This window comes from Mugil cephalus, chromosome 4, assembly GCF_022458985.1.
Source record: "Mugil cephalus isolate CIBA_MC_2020 chromosome 4, CIBA_Mcephalus_1.1, whole genome shotgun sequence".
NCBI classification, from domain to species: Eukaryota; Metazoa; Chordata; class Actinopteri; order Mugiliformes; family Mugilidae; genus Mugil; species Mugil cephalus.
In genome coordinates, this window is record NC_061773.1 from 5681499 (window position 1) to 5696291 (window position 14793).

At 41.8% G+C, this 14793-nt stretch overlaps 2 protein-coding genes across 2 annotated transcripts; both read left to right on the top strand.

The window, feature by feature from the left end:
• The first annotated feature begins 1219 nt into the window (after window positions 1-1219).
• Window positions 1220-7235, top strand: c4h1orf159 (chromosome 4 C1orf159 homolog). The gene is made up of 9 exons (XM_047584190.1): window positions 1220-1424; window positions 2718-2798; window positions 2884-2968; window positions 3887-3982; window positions 4070-4126; window positions 4300-4434; window positions 4618-4643; window positions 4800-4824; window positions 5398-7235. The coding sequence occupies exons 2-9, from the start codon at window positions 2727-2729 to the stop codon at window positions 5499-5501; spliced, it is 600 nt and encodes a 199-aa protein (XP_047440146.1). The 5' UTR covers window positions 1220-1424; window positions 2718-2726; the 3' UTR covers window positions 5502-7235.
• Window positions 7236-8787: 1552 nt separating this feature from the next.
• LOC125006666 (PPARGC1 and ESRR induced regulator, muscle 1) lies at window positions 8788-14486 on the top strand. The gene is made up of 4 exons (XM_047582927.1): window positions 8788-8971; window positions 10148-13023; window positions 13114-13230; window positions 13573-14486. The coding sequence occupies exons 2-4, from the start codon at window positions 10173-10175 to the stop codon at window positions 13659-13661; spliced, it is 3057 nt and encodes a 1018-aa protein (XP_047438883.1). The 5' UTR covers window positions 8788-8971; window positions 10148-10172; the 3' UTR covers window positions 13662-14486.
• The last annotated feature ends 307 nt before the right edge of the window (window positions 14487-14793 follow it).

The window sequence follows — 14793 nt, forward strand, 5'->3', positions numbered from 1 at the left end:
CGTCAATCATAGACAACTTTGGTTTGGCTTTAGCAATTAAAAGAAAGGATTGTAATGAGGCAATCAACAACATGCACACCTAATTTCAGGTCAGATTAATATTTAATTCATCATCAGTTTCAACCTGGAAAACGTTATGGGTTAGATTAAATTACGACTGAAATTATGTTAACTTAAACCTCATTTAGGGGATTCTTGTTACATGTTGACACTAATGCTAATCACTAGGTTGCGTGTTTCAGGGGTGTCAAAGCAGAAGTTGCATTTGCTATTTTACCCTCCACAGTGGTTGAAACAATTGTTTCATTGGTGTCCAAGCAGAAATTGCAACATTACTTTCCGCAGTGGTTCCATTTACGTCTTGTAATATCTTTGTTGGAGAGGCTTTACTTCATAAGGACAGACCAGACTTCATCCCCTCTGTGTCCTCCTTCAGTCAAATTATCCATCCAGGGAGTGAGAGTGTGGAGGTCAGTTAATGTAGTCCCATCTTTTAAACTTTTAAAAATAACACTCACGGTCTCTGGGAATGAGTGTAGTATATTCTCTAAAATATGCGTCTTGTATATTCTTGCCAAATCAGTCCAAAATATGCTAACTGCTGTTTACAGGCTAAAGTGTTTGAGATGTTGCATCCAGTTAAGCCCCGCCCCTCAGAAAATGTCAGATTGTTTACAAAACTTGAAGGGGTGTCAACAAAAAACGTGGATGTTTTGCATCCATTTAAGCCCCGCCCCTCAAAAAACGTTTCACACTCCAGAATTTAAACAGACAGTTGATTTATGAGTAATATGAATAGATAAATAATTAATCTGTAACTACAAAAGTCAGAATTCTGAAATTAAAGTCAGAACTAAAAAGAAATAATAATAATTTCCTCTAACTACATTTTTTCCCAGTGAACCTAATCCCCCTAAAAGGATGGTACGTGGCCGACTGGTATTGGCTAAGAACACGTTTTCATGCAAATTGTGAGGTCAAACATTGTGACTTGTTCTACTCTGATGTAACTAAAATAATTAATTAATAGTTGTGTTCCATTCAGATACAGTGATAAATTGCCATATAATGCAGGTTTATTTTTAATCCAATGACGCGTATGTCAGTGTGGCTTTACTGTAAAGCTTGTTAATGAAAACTTTTTGGTTAGAAGAGGAGGAGATGCGAACTATGAAAACGGCGCTTCGCGACTTTTAATTTGAAAAGCGTCCCGGGAAGTGGGCCACGCTCGATGAAAGCAAACAGCACCGAGCCTCTCGCCGTAGCTCGTCTGTTTGTGTCTGAGCTGCAGAGGTGTGTTTGATGACGAATCTGCCAACAGATACAAGTGACGGTGCGGTAATACCTCTGCGGCGGACCAGATCTGCCTGTTGAACCACACCTAGGAGTTTGGTCGGGCCAAAGCCTGGTGTATTTTGTGACAGGTGAGTTAACTTTTTTTCTGTTTAGACATCCAATGTTGCGCAGCTACAGATTCTAATTGTGAACACGTCGGTGGTCCTGCGAGTGTGACCGTGTCCGCTAATGTGGACGGATGGATTTAGATGAGCAGATGTCTAACGCTGACCACCGTGTTTTTAGTCTGGCTCAGTCACAGGATGACTGCATCCCAGTGACAGGTGCTACTAGCTAGCTGAGCACCTTGTGTCCCCCCACTGACCTTAGCACAATATGTTATGTTAGTTAATATTCTGACACAGTAGCTTCACTCTTGAAGTTGTGTATTTGCGTTGAAACGTATTGTTATGTGTAACACGTAAAAGTCGCAGTGCACGTATAAGAAAAGTTATTTTTTTAAGACTGTTTTCATGTATGTTCAAACTGCTTGTGAGTTGCTCAAAGCTGGTTCATATCAAACATAAACATGGTTAGCCTCTTGTGGCTAGTTAGCTTTTGAACCTAACTTAACTCTATTTTTTTAGCCAAGTTAAGGAAGCAATAGCCTTTGATTTAAGAAGAGAGTGTGCAGTTACCGAAAACCGTGTTGTGATTTGCGAGGGCAGCAATACCCTAGAAATAGGCTTTAGACGCTATCTGATGACACAGCTTAGCAAGGCACAGTTGTGGGTATCATTTCCATCTTTGTGACGCAATACAAAACAGAACTTTTTTGGTGTAGTTTATTTTGTAACACAGACATTGAAAAGACACAACACGGAGAATACTAAATTAAATATGGTTAAAGGGAATAAAATGTTTTTTGTCCTTCTCTGTGCCTAGTCAAATGAATTGATCAGAATAAGATTTATGACCAACAATGCTCACAAATATGAGGAACTATCTTCATGAAGAAAACTGTATTCAGAATTAGTTTAAAAGAAAAGTGTAAGAGTTGTTGATATGATTGTGAAAGTTCGCTTGTAGTGAATGAATTGTTAACTCTGATTAACAGAAAGGCTTTTGTCTTTAATTCAGTTCAGTTGAACAGCACCACAGACTACACCCTTATAAGAGTCATGAATGGGGATTTAGTGCAGGACTGTTAAATACATTTGTTTTTTTCTACTGTTCCTAATGAACTGGTAAGGGAGTGTATAAATATGACTTGTTTTTCTCTTATCAAATTAAGGAAGTTCAAGTTAAAATAGCTGTGGAAAGACAAGTGGCTATAATTAAAGAGCTGAATTATTCTGAATATTTTTCTCAAGTGTGCTTTGGTTATGTGCCCAGTGGAAGGGATTGATGCCTGTCTAATTCAAGTCTGTTTAATCTCCAAGGGGTTGATTATGGCTCTGTCATTCCTTTTGGTCCTGGCTGCCACTGTGATTCTTATCAGACCTGAGACACCTGTGACTAAGGTAGTAAATGGGTGTCACACCAAGCCAAAAGGCCAGCATGGTCTTGTTTCGCTGACTTGCTCACCTGTGCCGTTTCTGCTCGCAGGCTCTGCACCAGAACTCGCTCGAGTGCTGTGGCGAGAAGCAGAGAACCAACGGTTCATGTTCCAACGACACTCACTGTGAACCAGGTAACATGGGATATACCGGTGACCTTTTATGACCCCACCATTATCACCAGTATGAGATCAGTCAAAGGCTGTTGAAAACACTGAGTGTAGAGCTGCACCTCAGTAGAGTTCAGATTTAGTCCTACAGTATAATTTAAATGAGCAACAAGGCCTTTCATGGTCCATGTGAGATGTTCAGTCCAGTTTTAAACTATTCACATTATTCCCTGTATTTGATAATTATTAATAGATGGATGCAGCTGTTCCTCATACTGACGGCCAGTGTGACTGACTCCTCAGACTTCTGTGTTTGCCACGTTACTATGCTATCAAACTTTGAACTAGTGTGCTCATTCTCATACAGCATGGTTTCCTTTAATAATAGATTTGCCAGTTTATTAGTATTGTGAGTGTAATACAACAACTAGCAACAATAGAGGAAGTGGGATCAGATTTAAAATGATACGACTGCTTAATGTAGTTGATTTATTCCACAGTTTGATATCAAGTTACATGAACAGAAATACAGGTTCTACATGCTTCCGCAAACACATAATGACATATTAACACTGACGAAGTGAATTTTAGGGGAGACATGCGTAACAGTTGCCTTGTGCTTTGCTGTATGTGCTTACTTACAAACCACTATGTATTGTTTGTGTTGTACGTGGTAACTTTATCCTTTTAAATACGTAGAAATGAAAGTACCATAATTGAAAATTGTTGAATACACGGATTCACTGATGATGAATGAGGTACATAATATACAGTGTAGAATATATTAATCTATTCTAGATCTAGAGCTGCTGGTTTGTTTATGGACTGAAATGTAATATTATGATTTGTCTTTCCTCATAGATATTTCAAGAATAAATTAACCTTTTGTTGGTACATATCCAAAAATAGTGTGCAGTACACTGTATCTCTTGATTTCCTCAGGATGCTTCTTGCGCGTCCTTGAGAACAGCAACACTGTCTGCATATTCTGCGACTCAGCGGCTGTGGATTTGGAGAACATAACAGTCTGCACCTACAGTAAGGTTTCTAAGAGAGTTTTTAAGTCGACAGAAATCAGAATGTTGAATTGTGTTGGTTAACTTGTCTCTGTTTTGTTCTTTCCAGACTACACAGTGGAGCGTAAAAACCACACAACTGTAACTACTGTCATTCCTAAAATTGGTAAGATGTGAGCAGTCATTGCAGATTTATTACTATTCACATCACATTAGGTGTCTGTATTTCTGTGCGTTGTTTTTAAGCACGTGCCTTAACAGCATTAGCATTATCTTGTTTGGTCCAGTTTTGATGCTGTCGTCCTTGATGCCTGTGTTGTGTGTTGTGTTTTGTTGCAGGAGGCCCCGGTGTGGCAGCTTCTCTTCTTCTGGGAACACTGCTGATCAGCCTGTTCCTGATCCTCTCTGTTGCCTCCTTTTTCTACCTCAAACGCTCCAACCGGCTCCCGAGCATCTTCTACCGCCGCAACAAGGGTGAGCACTGCACAGCTCTGACACGCTGAGGAGACACGTAACTCCTATTGTCCCTCCACATGAACCAAATCCTTTATAATGAATGAAGCGTCAAAGTGACTGTAGTAAGATGCAAAACGCAGTGTTGCTGCTTCGATTTATTGAAATAACTTTATGTTTTTGTCTGCCTGTCTGCTTTTACAGCCTTCATATTCCAACCAAGTGAGACAGTAAGTATGTTGTATTGTGTTGTAGCTAATCAAACACCCTTTCAGTCTGTGTGTAGAGACTGTAAAATATTTTATTTGCTGCAATGAATAATTTTACAACAATACAGCCTAATGATGCTTAAAACTTTTTTTTTTTTTTTTTTTACCACCTTCTAGGCTGTTATGATCCCTTCCTCGTCAGGTAAGACGACTTTAGTGTTTTACTGTGTGAACTACCTGGTTTGAAACTCCTGCTAAACGGGTTGTGGTGTTAGGTGGAGCTAGTGGAGCAGAGTATTTTTTTTTGAGGAGTGCTGCAGTCCTGAGTCCTGACCACTGCTGCAATAATAACGTTTGTTAGTTTAGGTTAGTTTGACAGATATGCTCACGTATGCTTAGTGATTGGTACAAAAAACATAAGAATTTAAATAAAGAATACAATAGTGCATTACTGTAACATAGACACAGGTTGGGTGTGTGACTAACTTACATGTAAGGTATAGTGAATTAGTGGGGTGGTTATTCATGAGTCCAGTTGTGCATGAGAAGAAACAGTTTTTGTAGCAGGAGGTTTTTGTCCAGCATGTTCAGCAGCCTCCTGCCAGAGGGAAGTGACTTGGTTAGTTTGTGTCCATGGTGAGGGGGGGCCAGCAGCAACCGGTCCTGCCAGACAGGCTTCAGAGAGTCGCCCTCTCAGCAGAGCGAATGATGGACTCTTGATACTCCTGCAGAATTTAGCATTTCTTTCTTTCTTTCTTTCTTTTTTTTTTTCAAGTGAGGAAGCCAAGATATGTCCGAAGGGAGCGGCCCTCGGCGACGTCAACGATGAACCGTGCCACCATACCCACAGAGTCCACGACCCAGGTCTACAATGTGTAGGGAGGAGGGTTGGAGGGGGCTCAGGTGCAGAGAGGACGGAGAGCTCAGAAACGAGGTTAGATTTTTGTTAGTTTCAGAATAATCGACAAAGGCCTGGACAGCGTGCGCGAGCATCTGCGGTTGCCTCGTCTGTATTTAATAAGAGTTTAAAAAGTATCCAGAAACCAACCTGTCAATCTCCTGCTCCGAACTGTCTGTGATCATTTAGCTTTTCTTTGAAAAGGAGCACATTTGTGTTTATTTCCCGGGATAAACAGTTTGCTTCTCTGTGGTCTGTGTAAAAACTGACGGGTTGGGTTATATTTTCTGTCATTTTTTGCGATGAATGAAAGTCCCTCAATGAGTGGAAACACTGACAATAAGAAGTCTTACTAGTTTGAACATGTGGACCTGTCTGTAATAGGAATAGTTTGAGAGTTAGATGAGAAGATCAATATCACTCTCATGCCTCTGTGTAAATTGTGAAGGCAAAAGCCAAACGTTACTGAGCTTATGACAAAAATTACAAATAAGGAAACGGGTCCTCTGGCTCTGTCCAGTCTGGGCAGCATATTTTTGTGACCTTTACACAGAACCTGTCTGACTGTTTCCTCATTCCCAACTAAAAAAGACAAATGGAGCCAGTGACCAAGTTCAGCAGCTGTGATTGTTTTTGGGCATAAAGTGAGAGCACAGTAACATCTGATGGGTTTTTACATGTGTGTTATTTATTTCCATTTTGTAACCATGCACTGAGTTTTACTTCTTCGAATCAACGATGTGTCTAATAGCATTCGAGTTCTTCTAGTGGACCGGGATGTTTTAGGGGGAGCTACCGTGGGCACTGTACTGACGATTGTTTGTTTGATTGTGTTTTCCTTCTCGCCATCGTATTTATTATGTTTGTGATCAGCCGAGGTGAATGTATTTTCATAATTGTCATGTATCGCACTCCTTGTGCGTTCGGTCCTGAAAGCAGAAATTCAGAAAATAATTTTTAGTAAAACGTTACGTGATCCAGCATTTAAAATAACCAACACTGTTCCATGAAGTTCATTTTAAATTCCAAGACCTTGCGCACTTTATTCCTCTCAGGTCTTCAGCTAACGTTGGACCTTCATTTCGGAAAAAAAAATACTCAAAATAGGTCGTTGCCATGAGATTTTGTTGTTGTTGTTGTGTAGGCAGCAACATTATAGTTGCTTTGTGATCGTTACTTGACTACTGTTACCATTGCCAAATGTTTTGAACAAAAACTGGCCGTTACTGTATGCCATTACTGTGATAACTGTGCCATTATGAGCTTTAAATGCAGCCGGGAGGAGTTTAATCATGATGTATCTGTGGTGAATTATTGGGTATTTTGACTTATATCCAGTGGCCTTTACTGTATCAACAACTCTAAACCTTATTAACCAAGTTATCCGAGCTTTTTTGCTACATGGTGTTTCATTTTAACATCATTTTTTATTTTTATGTTTGTATCATGACAACACTACGGCTGAAAAAAGCCATTTCCATCTCCAGCATATGTGGAGCCATCTAAAGTTGAACATCAGAAAAGATCATTCCATGACTATTCCCCTTTTTTTCCTTTATGTGTTTACCGTTGTAAAGACCACCATAAGCTGAATACATGTACATATTGTTTTATACAAATGCTTTTGTAATGATGTACATATTCTAGTTTCAGTGCCATAAAGAAAGTTCAGAAGATGTATGTATTGTTTGCAGAAATAAAGCACCTTTCCATAATGTGGTGTGTATTTGTAAAAGCTTAAATCACAGACATAATCTATCTACAAAAAAATATCCAATGACTAAGTTAAGTGTTTTAATTTAGTAATTTGTAAATATCTGATCAGTAATTTTCACCACCAAAGCAAAGGAAATACAGTACAGTAAACCCAGAAGTTTACATACAAAATATAATATAATATATATACCTTTTTTTTTCTTACCATCTAATATTAAATCAGATTAAACTTTTCCTGTTTTTGGTCAGGTAGAATTACCAACATTATTTCTATTTGCTAAATGCCAGAATAATGAGAACATTATTATTATTAATGTTTTTTGTTTTTTTTTGACATTTTTCACTACTTTATTCAAGTCAGAAGTTTACACACATTAAGATTACTATGCCTTTAAACAATTTAGGAAAGCCCAGATGATGATGTCATGTCTTTGGAAGCCTCTGATAGGTTTATTGACAATATTTGAGTTGATTAGAGGCACACCTGTGGGTGTATTTTAAGGCACACCTGAAACACACTACTTCTTTGTGTAACATCATGGGAAGATCAGAAGAAATCAGCCAAGATATCAGGAAGAGAAGAAGAAGCCATTACTCCAGAAGAAACATAATTCTGATGAAACTAGAATTGAGCTTTATAATAATGACCATCGTTACATTTAGAGGAAAAAGCTTGCAAACCTGAGAACACCATCCCAACTGTGAAATATGGGGGTGGCAGCATCATGTTGCGGGGTTGTTTTGCCGCAGGAGGGACTGGTGCACTTAACAAAATAAATGGCATCATGAGGAAAGAACATTATGTGGATATACTGAAGCAACATCTGAAGACATCAGCCAGGAAGTTAAAGCTCAGGCGCAAATGGGTTTTTCCAAATGGACAATGACCCTAAGCATGCCGCCAAACTGGTTACAAAGTGGCTTAAGGATAACAAAGTCAATGTTTTGGAGTAGCCACAAAGCCCTGATCTCAATCCTGTTGATAATTTATGAGCAGAGCTGAAAAGGCATGAGAGAGCAAGGCGGCCTACAGACTCGGCTCAGTTTCACCAGGTCTGTCAGGAGGAATGGGCCAAAATTCCTGCAAACTATTGTGAGAAGCTTGTGGAAGCATATCCAAAACATTTGACCCAAGTCATACAGTGTAAAGGCAACGCTACCAAATACTAATGAAATGTATGTAAACTTCTGACACTCAAGAAAGTAATAATAAATAGTCTAAAAAATGATCTCTCTTATTATTCTGGCATTTAGCAAATAGAAATAATTTTGGTAATCCTAAATGACCAAAAACAGGAAAAGTTTAATCTGATTTAATGGTAGATGGTGAGAAAAAAAAAAAGACATGTGCCTTTTTATATAGTGTATGTAAACCTCTGGTTTCAACTGTAAATAGAGAAAAACACACAAAAAAAATAATATTAAATTTCATTGAACTGCTAAAAGCACAAAATTGGAAGTAAAGACAAAACAATTTAATTTTAGGTAATTTTAATGGAATTTTTTTTAGGAGGGTTGGTATTTAGGAACTGAAATGTCACGGCTCGAGGTAGTGGAGGGAAGGACGTTGGCACCAGCAGCTACATGTGACAGGACATACTACTCTATTTATAACAGCTGAGTGCAAGAGCCCAGTCTGACATATGCAAGGACAGATGGACATCATAACTGAAATGTCCCTGCAGGGAAAAAGCACTGACACCTTCAAACTGGAATATTTGTCCTTCTGCAACAGGTAAGGCTCCTGTTTACTGGACTGTGGTGGAAAACTCTGACGAGACTCTACTGAACTGTAGCTTCACGCGTCGTCACGGGTTTGTTGACAGACAAGACCTTTCATGACTTTGACAAACAGCAGCTCAGTAAGAACAGCACCGTCATACTAAAGGTGATCTCAATAACATTCTACCTTGTGGCTAAAATCGAACTGCAGAAAAATGTGTTTGTCAACGTGTAATATGCACTTTGAGAAATGATTAGAGCAGCTGGCATTAAATATATATATATATATATATACACCCACACACATATATATATATATATACACATCTATATTTATTTATATATATATATATTTATTTTAATCCTATATGTCATTTGGTCAAGTCTAATTCCTCAGCAGCATTGAGTATGTTTGTTAAGATGATATGTTGTACTCTGAGTGGACAGCTGATTTATTCCTATCAGATCATATGACCTGTTTTGTAAGAGCAGGACTGAGGAGTATTTAAGGGTCTGTTATGGAGCTGGTGACGGAGGTGATCTGCGGTGGCTCTGAGGTCTCGCTCATTTCTTACGCTTTGAAGATAATAAAAGTCCACTTTCTGCTCAGCAGCTTCATGATAACACAACTAGAAGTAATGTTACAAGCCTCGGAAAAATCTGCACCGATCAGCCACAACATTAAAACCACTGACAGGGGACGCGAATGACATCGACCGTCTTGAAACAAAACAGTGTTCTGCTGGGAAATTTGCGCGCACACACACACAGTTTAGGAACGCCTAAAAAAACATGAGGAACAGAGCGAGGTGTTGACCTGGCCTCCAAATTCACTAGATCACAGACCCGATCAAGTATCTGTGGGACGATCCACAGAGGCCCCTCCCCTCAACCCATAGGACCCAAAGACCCCCACTAATAACATTGTGTAGCTAGAGACCACATATTAGTATATTATCTTATATTATCTTATATTATATTATATTATATTATATTATATTATATTATATTATATTATATTATATTATATTATATTATATTATATTTTATCTAGGCCTGATTTTTATATTTAGTTTAAATGTGTTTCCATAGCATACCAAGGATAGACGGCTACATTCTAGTTTCACATTTTTATGCAAAAGTTAAACCTAAATGTCTAAATTTATATATTTTCTTATATCTTTTTGAGGTTGAAGAGCATGTGAGGGATCAGAATGGATGACTTAGATCACAGCATTCACATCTCAGAGTACGACTGGACCAGCTTTTATGAGGAATGTGAGGAGTGCGACCTGCTGCAGGCTTTGCTCGCCTGCCCCGATGACGCCAGCCTCAGCGATTCAGAGACTTCAGAAGACTCGGTCTTCTCCGCGGGCTGGCAGGAGACTCAGCAGAGGCCTGACGCAACCAGTGGAAGAGCTGAACGCGGCGCTGCAGGACGCCCCACTGAGCAAGAGAGCGCCGTTTGCTTGGAGCTGTCAGTGCAGCTTAACCAAAGTGGTACGAGAGGACGAGGAGAAGAGGCTGCAACGAAACCTGAAGAGGGCAACACATCACACGAGGAAATACGTCTTGATTGTTCTGGAGGAAACACCATCAGTACAGAAGAGGTGTGTGTGAAGGCTGCAGAAGACACCAAAGAAGAAGAGACGAGCATCATTGTTACAAACACGCTGCAAATTGAATCTGTGAATGATCAGAATTCAGGAGAATCAGACAAGTTGGCAAAAGATGGAGGTGTGCAGGCAGAGAGCGGCCTCAAAGCCACAGAGGAGCCTGACCTACTTTCCCGCAACCAAACAGGCCTCAGTGTGAAAGACGCAGGCACTACAGAGAGAGCTGTCAGGGAGGATGAAAGCGGCGCGTCTCTACGAGCGGAGAAGGAGCGCTGGTTCGTGACAATGAGCGTCAGTCCTGCACGACAGAGGAAAAAAAAACTACGACAAAAAAAAACTTGTGAGGGAGATAAGAACTCAGGTGATAAAAGGAAACCTGAAAGACGTAAGGATACGCAGTTCAAACAAAAAAAATCAGTAAACGCCGAGATCCTCCAGCTTGGAGTCATTTCAGGTTCAACGCAAACGGCTTCCACTTCAAGCGAATTAGACACCTCATCAACACAAATGAAAACCACTCATCCACCCAACGAACCGAGCACTGAGCCGAGGGTGGATGGACGTTCAGAACCCACATCACCAGACACATTCGGAGAGGTGGAGAGCGTGGAGTCCGACGAGCTCGTGGAGAACGCCGACTTCTTCTCCGTCCACAGTTACGATTCTGAGAGCTATTTGTCGGCTGCTGAATCAGTGGAGGAGCCTCAGCGTCTTCTTCACGAGCCCCTCACGACGAAGCAACAGCTGGGCTGCTCATTATCTCTGACGCACGTGTTCGGCCTGACCGAGAACACCGACGCCGAGCGCACGCGGGACGATGATGGCGCTCTCTCCGGGAACGCAACAGCTCCCAACTGTGAAGCTTATGAAAGCGCCGGCGCTGAGCCTTCCTTGACATTTCCATCTGCTGCTCAAGCAGCTACCACAACGCCAGATGACAGCCCGACACGCGGCGACGACGCACACAGCGCGTTGCTCTACACGCCCTCAGACACAACTGGACCCCATAAACACAACATGAATCTGTCAGAGTGCGGTTGGTCTCGGGAAGATGAGCTCAGTCCTCCCCCCGTCCCCGATTTAATGATCACGCCTTGCTCTGAGGCAGACAGCCCCGAAACGTTCGCCCAGGCCACAGGCCAAACTCGACCCGTGTACGCCATTTCTGCCTTCTGGGACGAAATGGAAAAACTGACCATAAATGACATTTTGCAGCTCAAGATGGGCTCGAGCACGCCGAGCAGAGAAACACAAGGAGCGGCGACTCCCAACGCGGACGCCGCTCCAGCGAATCTCAGCCCTCTGCTCGACAGCGGTGAGTACGACACGTCCGACAGCGCCCTGATGGACACATCCGACGCCGCGGACTCAGACTACTACACGCAGACCGACGACTCCAAGCCAGATCACTCCAGCTGCGATTTCTCCACCTCGGATTTTGAAGAGGAGTACTGGCACTTCATCAGCGCCAGTCGGAACCCCAGCCCCGACCCCGACAGCAAGAGACGGCAAAGCAGAAATGACTCTTTGCTCTCTCGTGACCTGGAGTCCACAAGCTCCGAGGGGAAGGAAACACCCGTGCCCTCGGAGGAGAACTTTGACGAACAATGTTCTGACGATCAAGAGATCCACACTCGCACTTCCGGTGAACCTCCGTCGCCGAGAGGGCTGACAAAAAGCAAAAGTATGCACAATGTAAAAGCTCTCCACAGAGAAGGTTTCTTGCTGTCATCTTTACTCGGTAGTGACGAGAGCAGTCTGTTGCTCAGCTGTAAACCTCTAGAGGAAAACACCATTTTGAAAATGAGCGACACCCTGGGAACACCAACTTCATCCAGCACAGGCTTGATAGACTCCCATTACCAAATATCTTTCCCAGAGGTGTTTGAATACTTTTTCACGGAAGACAAAGCAAACACAGAGTCCCTGTGTGTCACCATCTATGATCCAGAGAACATCTCAGTGGCTCCTGCCTTTGAAGACACTCTTTGCACACGTAGAGATGAATGTTCTCTCTACTGCACCGATGAGAAGCCCATCCCCATCTTCTCCTGTTCTCATCCCACCGTCAGAGAACTCACGCTCCCGAAAGCAGACCGCGTTTTCCTGAGATCAAACTGCGAGGGAGTCGAAGACGTCTCGCCCTTCAGGGTCGTGTCTCACTCCTTTATCCGGGCCGATCAGTGGAGATACGCGACAGCGGTCGGCGGCGGCGGACCTCACGGTTGGAAGAGTTTGCTGGCGTTGAGGAAGATTCGCTTCCAGGACAAAGGCAGCATCTGGTACAGGAGTTCTGGTGGCTGGGGGCCTCCCGTCGAGTCGCGGGGCGTTTTGACGAGGAGAGAGGATGCGGCCGTCTTCAGTGGGGGAAGAGTGCGCCCAGTTTCTTCTCTAGTGGTTGCAGAGCTAGAAGAGCAGCAGAGACTTTTGGAAAGTGTATGGACGCCAAGTAAGTCTGAGCTCTAACAACACAAGGAAACAAAAAGAGTAAAAATACATTCAAACTCACTTCAGTTTTTCATGTCTACGACTCATACAGAACGAGAGGGCATCTTCTCCACACTGAAGCAGGCAGATATGTGTTTAGTGTGCATTGCCTTTGCCTCCTGGGTGCTAAGATCCTCTGATCCTGACGCTGCTGATACCTGGAAAGCAGGTATGAAACTCGTAGCATTTATGTTGTTGGCATTGTTCTGACAATTTAACAGAAATCGTGTGAAAACTCTGAGCACCAGGTTCACACAGAAATACTGCTTTTATACAATTAGAGCAAAGTTTGGGTTGTTTGAAATGGGTGGGCTCTGTGGGTGAAGGACAAATTAGAGTTTAGCAGAAGGTGGATTTACAGTCTTTTCATTTCCTCTTACTATAACTATGAACGGCCAACACTTTATCTACACTTAAGTTTTCAGAGGCTTTAAGTATCGAACATGACTTTATATGAAAAGTAGAATCTGGTGACTTGAAGTCTAATTTAAACTCATTCAAATGTGTCCAGCTCTGCTAGCGAATGTGAGCGCGCTGTCGGCTATCCAGTACCTGCGGCAGTATGTGAAGAAGACGACGCCTCCTCGAGATGAACCCTGAAGTTGCGTCCAAAACACATCACGGGCCCATTCGTAAAAATATATCTGCTGTGTATATCTATCTGCTAAGTATCTACAGCTTCAGTGCAGCGTGTAGTGGCAGGAGTTCAGCAAAGTTGTTTTCAGCCTGAAACTGGGTGGTGAGGTGAAAACGTCTGATATACATATCTCATTCCTTAGTGTCATATAGCTCCATCAATAAGCCGCCCTGGTTACCTCATTACAGTGAAATGTGTGGAAGCTATCCTACGAGTACACAGTAGTGCACCAAATCCCCGACAGATGAACGATTCCCTCCTAAAAAGTAACATCATCATCATTAGGAGCCAAGTGGGGAGGTACTGGGAGACGCAAACGCTGCGAAGTCAGAAAGTACAGAGAAATGCACTGAAAGATTAGGATTTGTATTGCCAGCCTTACCCTTTAAGAAGTGACTAAAGTTTTACCAGCTACTAATATGTGGACCATACTGTACAGTAAGCCATTTTAGTTTTTTAGCACAGTTGCCACTTTTTAAATGTCCTGTTTTGCTCCAAACATAGTTTTGTAGGCACACACAGCTGCATGTGTAACGGAAACTGTAACAGCAGCGTGTAGGTGACAGTTGCAGAGTACGTGGGATGTCTGTGAAGAGGATGAAAATGGGACAAAAGCCTAAAAGGAAGTAGTGTTGTAGATGTTGCTCTTGTTTGGATGTGTGGCACGTCGTAAAAAAAGATTAAGCAAGTAACTGTTGCAGCTGTGTGAGACAAAAAAAAAAGCTTCATCAAAGGAAGCTGATCTCTTTTTTTTTTTTTTTTTTGCTTATTGCTCTTTTACAAATAGACATCTAGACAACTAGACTGAAAAATACATGTGGTTAACTTGTAGATTTAGTCAAGTTCTTCTTCAGTTATCAACTCACAACCCCTTAGATTAAATTCAGAGCCCCTGTAGTAGAGCTCCTATGTTGCTGTAAGGTCAAAAGTCTGTTGTTAGGTTGCATATTATCCTGAACTGGAACTAAATTCACGCTTTAACAAATTAACTTGCCTTCAAAATGAACATTTTTGACCCCTTGTCATTCACATTTCTGTTGACATTTCTTGTCATATGATTTTCCATAAGTAACAAATTTCGTGGCGCAAGTCATT

Bases quoted from the DNA above. Each gene is read 5' to 3' on its own strand.
- LOC125006666 (XM_047582927.1), top strand. From the start codon at position 10,173: ATGGATGACTTAGATCACAGCATTCACATCTCAGAGTACGACTGGACC. The intron at 13,024-13,113 runs GTAAGTCTGAGC...CGACTCATACAG, and splicing joins GGAAAGTGTATGGACGCCAA to AACGAGAGGGCATCTTCTCC. The intron at 13,231-13,572 runs GTATGAAACTCG...AAATGTGTCCAG, and splicing joins TGCTGATACCTGGAAAGCAG to CTCTGCTAGCGAATGTGAGC.
- c4h1orf159 (XM_047584190.1), top strand. From the start codon at position 2,727: ATGGCTCTGTCATTCCTTTTGGTCCTGGCTGCCACTGTGATTCTTATC. The intron at 3,983-4,069 runs GTAAGGTTTCTA...TGTTCTTTCCAG, and splicing joins CATAACAGTCTGCACCTACA to ACTACACAGTGGAGCGTAAA. The intron at 4,644-4,799 runs GTAAGTATGTTG...ACCACCTTCTAG, and splicing joins TATTCCAACCAAGTGAGACA to GCTGTTATGATCCCTTCCTC.